General features: G+C 52.4%; 1 protein-coding gene across 1 annotated transcript; it reads right to left on the bottom strand.

The window, feature by feature from the left end:
- Positions 1–1,160: 1,160 nt before the first annotated feature.
- Positions 1,161–4,812, bottom strand: LOC103625979 (calcium-dependent protein kinase 9). The gene is made up of 5 exons (XM_008646374.4): positions 3,442–4,812; positions 2,481–2,777; positions 2,102–2,385; positions 1,726–1,956; positions 1,161–1,604 (listed from the first exon to the last, which is right to left on the bottom strand). Exons 1-5 carry the CDS (start codon positions 4,238–4,240, stop codon positions 1,458–1,460), a joined length of 1,758 nt encoding a protein of 585 aa, XP_008644596.1. The 5' UTR covers positions 4,241–4,812; the 3' UTR covers positions 1,161–1,457.
- Positions 4,813–5,522: the final 710 nt, after the last annotated feature.

The following is a 5,522-nucleotide window of genomic DNA, read 5'->3' on the forward strand; positions in this document are numbered from 1 at the left end:
GGCTGCCCTTGGCCGAGGCTAGGCTCGGGTGAAGCGTGATCGGGTCACTCGTGTGGACTGATCCCTGACTTAATCGTACCCATCAGGCCTTTGCAGCTTTATGCTGATGGGGGTTACCAGCTGAGAATTAGGCGTCTTGAGGGTACCCCTAATTATGGTCCCCGACAATATTGACATTAGTTTGATCTCTAAATTACTTCAGAACTAATGAGAACAATTGAAAAAAAAATATCTAGATTTCGTCCTAGTGATATGCCATTATATCTTGGCTCGTTATACCATATATCATGTTGAAGCCTATTAAGGACTTGACTATGGGGTTTTCGCACCCCTTAAACTATATGTTCATCCAACATAGCTCATGTTAGAGCTTGAGTTTTAGCTTAGATTCAATATGTTCCGAACAATATCATGGATCATCGGTTTGCTAAACCCCACCTTTATAATCAATTCAGTTGGTTGTAATTTTTGTGTTTTACTTGTGTTCTTGATTGCACTTGCAAGAATAAGGCCCCCCTTTAGTAGGGCCCTGCTCCTCTAAAAATAGCTCCGGTTCTAGCCCTTTAGCTTATCTGGAGGAGCCAGAGCCGTTTTGCAATTCGTTTGGCAAATAACCTCTCATATGTTTCTTTTGAATGGTGTATGAGAAAAATGTAGAAGCCAATAGAAACCAAGTTTTTGGTGCTCTAGCTCTCATTAGAAAATGACTCCAATTCTTGGAGGGCTCTCAACGAAAGCTATTTTTTCGACCATTTGGCAGAGCTTCACGATAAGTCGTAGATGGAGCTGTCTAAAGAGCCATGTCAAAGAGACCCTAAGTTTTCTTGCAATATCATCTGTTTAGCAATTGGCATGATAATAAGAAAAGGAACATTGATGTAGTAATTATGAGAAGTCGTTTATTCGATGTCTTTGATCATCAACATTCGAGATCCCTACCTCAACTGACTTACCTTTTGGAAGATTGAGCCACAAGCAAGAACGTAGAAGTAATTTGGGCCTAAAATGTTAAAATTAAATTAATCCGTATGTATCATTAATAATTTTAAAATCAATACTAAAAGTTGTTAATAGATATACTATTAAATACTAAGGTCTCGTTTGGTTTTGATTATGGAAACAAAATGTTCCAGACCGTAGTTTCAAAGTTACAGGTCAGATTTTTTTAAGGACATTTTCAAAATTTAGTTCCTTCCTAGGACGCATAATTACAAGCAACACATGTTCACTTCGTAGCCATAGACACTGACCTGAACCCCCATCAGCTTTTGTTAACGACAAATATTCCTACCCAAATTCCAAAGTTCGGACTTTCTGGAACGAATATACAAGCAAGCTGAAGAAAGGAATCTATCATTCTATCCATCCATTGATGAAGGGTGTATGCATAAGAAACCAAGCATCGCATCGCATGGATCGTCTCTGAAGCCCCGCACAAGCATCGTTCTCTTCTCTGGTCATCGCGCCATGCGGAGCGACCCGTCCTTGAGGAGGCTGTTGCTCAGGGTCTTGAAGCGCTCCCTCGAGTACTGCCGGGACGCCTTCCTCCAGTCCGTCCCGGCCTTCATCATCGCCACGAACTCCTCGAAGCTGATCCGCCCATCCTGCGCACGACCATCTCAGCAAAAAAAACGTATGCCTCTGAAACTCAGATCGCATCGCAGGGTCTGAGCTCCCTGCACTGCAGCTGCAGGTGACAGACACTGCACCGCGCGTACGGCGTACCTTGTCGGTGTCGACCTCTCGCAGGACGTTGTCGAGCGCGGCCTCGTCGGCGTGCCCGGCCTCGTCGGCGAGCGCGTCGGCCAGCTCGGCGCGCTCGATGTAGCCGCTGCTGTCCTTGTCGAAGAAGAGAAACGCCTTGCGGAGGTGGGCGTCGTTGGAGAGCCGCTGCAGGTGGATGGTGATGGCCACGAACTCGCCGTAGTCCAGGTAACCGTTGCCGTTCACGTCAGCCTGGAATTGATTTCGAGCTCTGGAATTTAATTAAGGTTACAATAATGTTGCAGGTGGATGGTGATCCTGGACCTGGTATCTGGTCGGATGGAAACAAGCTTTCCGAATTCAAAAGAAAAAAAAACACTGTCAGGATGATGCTTACGGCCTCCATGAGCAGCTCCATCTCGGGCTCGGCGAGCTTGGACCCCACCTTCCTGAGCCCGGCCTTGAGCTCCTCCAGCGTCACCCTGCCGTCCTTGTCGGTGTCCATGAGCGCGAACATGTCCCGGATCACCTCCACCTCCTCCACGGACAGGTGCTCCGCGATCACCCGCATCGCCTTCTTCTTGAACTTGTTCATAGCGGAGAACTGCTGCAGGCGCGCCCGGACGACGTCGCCCAGCGGCACGTTGGGCGCCTTCCGCGCGTTCTGCAGCCACGGGTGCTCTGCCAACAAAGCATCACATCAGCGACTCATCGTTCACGCGCGACGAACGCGCGCGCGCGCGCATGGCGAGATCGTGGACGGCGTGGAAACGTACCGAGCACTTGCTGCGCGGTGGGGCGCTTCTTGGGGTCCATCTGGAGCATCTGGCGGACGAGGCTCTTGGCGCCCTCGGAGATCCGCGGCCACGGCTCCCGCTGCAGGTCCAGGTTGCCGCGGAGGATGGCGCGCGCCACGCCCTGCTCCGTCTCGGCCCAGAACGGCGGCACGCCGCAGAGGAGGATGTAGAGGATCACGCCGGCGCTCCAGATGTCCACCTCCGGCCCGTAGCTCCGCCGCAGCACCTCCGGCGCCATGTAGTACGGGCTGCCCACGATCTCCGTGAACCGCTCGCCTGTATTTGACATTGCAACCGCAAATCAAGCACTGACTAGTGAGTGAGCGCACTGGCACCATGCGTGTTGACGTGATCAGCATGCACGCACGAACTAGTCCACATTTGACATAAGTATGGCATATATTATCTGGTAAAATTGGCGTCCAAGAACCTATTTTTATCCCCGAAAGCCAAAGCGTAGACTTATTTTTTTTTCAAAAAAAAAAAGATCGGGTGAAGTTGTCAACTTTCTGAATATACTACGAGCTGGATCCATATCACTGTCGTGATCGTTGGCTGATTCCAAGACAAAGCGGGCTTTCACAGTATCGACAAGACTTGTTCTTCGTCGCAGCGACTTCCTCATGAGTCATGCAGACATGAACAGACACTTACCTGCCTGTAGTTCTTTGAAGCTTTCACAGGAATTGTGCCAAAGTTAGATGCAACAAAGTGTGGCACTGGCCACTGGCAATGAAAAATTCCACGACGACCTAACAACCAAGCAGGATCACGCACTTTGACGTGTGAGCACCCAAGATTCAGGCATACACTATCCGTCCGAAAAAAAAAACTAAAATCGCAGCTATACTGTCAATCAAACAATCCCTGACCTGGTCTGAACAAGAAGAATGCAAGGGGTGAGCGATGGCAGACCGCCAGAGGCAGCAAGCAGGCTGACCTGGTCTGAAAAAGACGGAGAGGCCGAAATCGATGGCCTTGAGCTGCGCGTCGTCGCTCTTGCCCGCGTACAGGAAGTTCTCGGGCTTGAGGTCCCGGTGCATGACCCCGTGAGCGTGGCACGCCCGCACCACCTCCGCCACGGTCCTGGCCGCGGCGGCCGCGGCGCGCTCCGTGTACCTGCCGCGCGCGACGATCCGGTCGAACAGCTCGCCGCCGTCGCAGAGCTCCATGACCAGGTGCACGGCGTCGGCGTCCTCGTAGGCGGCCCGCAGGCGCACGAGCGCCGGGTGGTCGGGCAGCGACGCCATGATGGCCACCTCCCGGCGCACGTCCGCGACGTCCACCGCCGTGCGCAGGCGCCGCTTGGGGATGGACTTGCACGCCAGGCGCTCCCGCGTGGCGCGGTCCGTGGCGAGCCGCGTGACGCCGAACTCGCCCCGCCCCAGCTCCCGCCCGAGGTGGTACTTGTCCGTCACGCGCAGCCGCGGGTGGTGCGGCACCACGCCGTCCAGCACGCGCGACGCCGACACCGACGCCGACGCCCGGGACGCGTGCGCCGCCGCCGGCGGAGCCCAGTCGTACGGGTTCGCCTTAGTAGTAGCCTTGGGCCTCGCCTTCGGTCCGGGCTTATTGGCCCCCGGGGCCGGGCTCGGCTCTTGGCTGCTGCCCTGCTGGCTGCTCGGAGGCGTCGCCGGCCTCCTGTTGGTGGCGCCTTGTGGCGGCGCTTTGCCGGCCGTGGCCGGTTCAGGCTGATCAGGGGAGGTGGAGGTGGTGCCGCAGAAGCATACGTTGCCCATGGCAGCTAGCTACCCCGGACCTGCTCTCTCTGTGCCTCGTGTACGTCTCGTTCTGAAGATACTAACGACCAACGGCTGTTACTGTTGCTCTGCAGGCTGTTCTCTCTCGAGCTTCCGAGCTCTGCATGCGACTGCCTCTGCCTGTCTACATATGAGTACGTAGCTACCTAAGCTCGGGATGGAGAACTGGTCGCGGCCAGCGGGACGAGAGGGAAGAGGTCCAGCTATCCAAAGTACGCAACGACGACAGGGACGAGAAAGGGGAAGCCGCAGCAGCAGCAGCATATGCAGGTGCAGATGCAGCTTTCAACCACTAAAAAAATGCCAATAGAATATTCAGATGGATGATCGATCGATCGATCCGGAACGGGGAAGCTTTGCTTCACGCTTACGTTCTTTGGAGGAGACTGACGGGTCATAGGGAATTAAAAGGTTTCAATTCGGCAGTGAGAGCAGCTGGGCCTGAGCGGGTATGATGTCGTCGGCGTGGAGGCACAGCGACCGGCGGAGCAGTGAAGGGGGCGCGGCGGCTTTCCGATGCTGCTGGCTGCTGCGGCGGTCGCCTGGGGCTCTGGGCGCGGACACCATCACCGTGCCTGGGGGCGATCCAATGAATTGGTCTGGGCCGGGGGCAGCCTGACTGCCGCCACATCGTGTAGGCCGCCCTGTCGGTAGATGGTGATTACCGCCTGGAATTGCTCAGTCCTAAAATATTATTACTCCAGAAAATCCACGCTGGAGTAGTGTTTGGAACTTCTCCGGCCTAAAAATCTGGTGAAATCGGTGAACTAGGTCACCAGGTGCTCTAAAAAGTGGTGAAACCATAGTTGTGAAATTTTAAAAGATTTCGATAACTATTCTTATTTATTATTGCAATCTAAAATAATTTTTAACTATTAGAATTTATATTATAGACTATAACTCCACGCTGGAGCAGTTCCAAACACCCTCTAAATGTCAATACAGTACGTACTGTTGCTCAATTTTTTAAAAATTTAATAAGGTTTATAGAAAATATTAACGCGTTCATACCTTTGAACATGTTTATTAGGTCATTCTCAATGATGAGTTTTAATGTACCGTTTTCAATGTTGTTACACCGAATTTAAACTAGGTAACCGAGTAGACATAGTTTCATCCTCGTGAAACTCCATCATCTCCCATAAAGCTCTCTATATCTCTCCTCTTAATTGCAATGTCATGTCACCAAATGTGATGATGTGCCACCACATTTAATGAATATACTAGCATATATCTTGTGCTAACGCTATAATTTGCGTAG

This window comes from Zea mays, chromosome 5 (assembly GCF_902167145.1).
Source record: "Zea mays cultivar B73 chromosome 5, Zm-B73-REFERENCE-NAM-5.0, whole genome shotgun sequence".
Lineage (NCBI taxonomy): Eukaryota > Viridiplantae > Streptophyta > Magnoliopsida > Poales > Poaceae > Zea > Zea mays.

What these genes read in the sequence shown, in the direction of transcription:
- LOC103625979 (XM_008646374.4), bottom strand. Translation starts at nt 4,240, where the DNA reads ATGGGCAACGTATGCTTCTGCGGCACCACCTCCACCTCCCCTGATCAG. An exon ending in TGGAGCTGCTCATGGAGGCC is followed by an intron (nt 1,957 to 2,101) that starts GTAAGCATCATC and finishes AATCAATTCCAG; the next exon opens with GCTGACGTGAACGGCAACGG. An exon ending in GAGAGGTCGACACCGACAAG is followed by an intron (nt 1,605 to 1,725) that starts GTACGCCGTACG and finishes GGTCGTGCGCAG; the next exon opens with GATGGGCGGATCAGCTTCGA.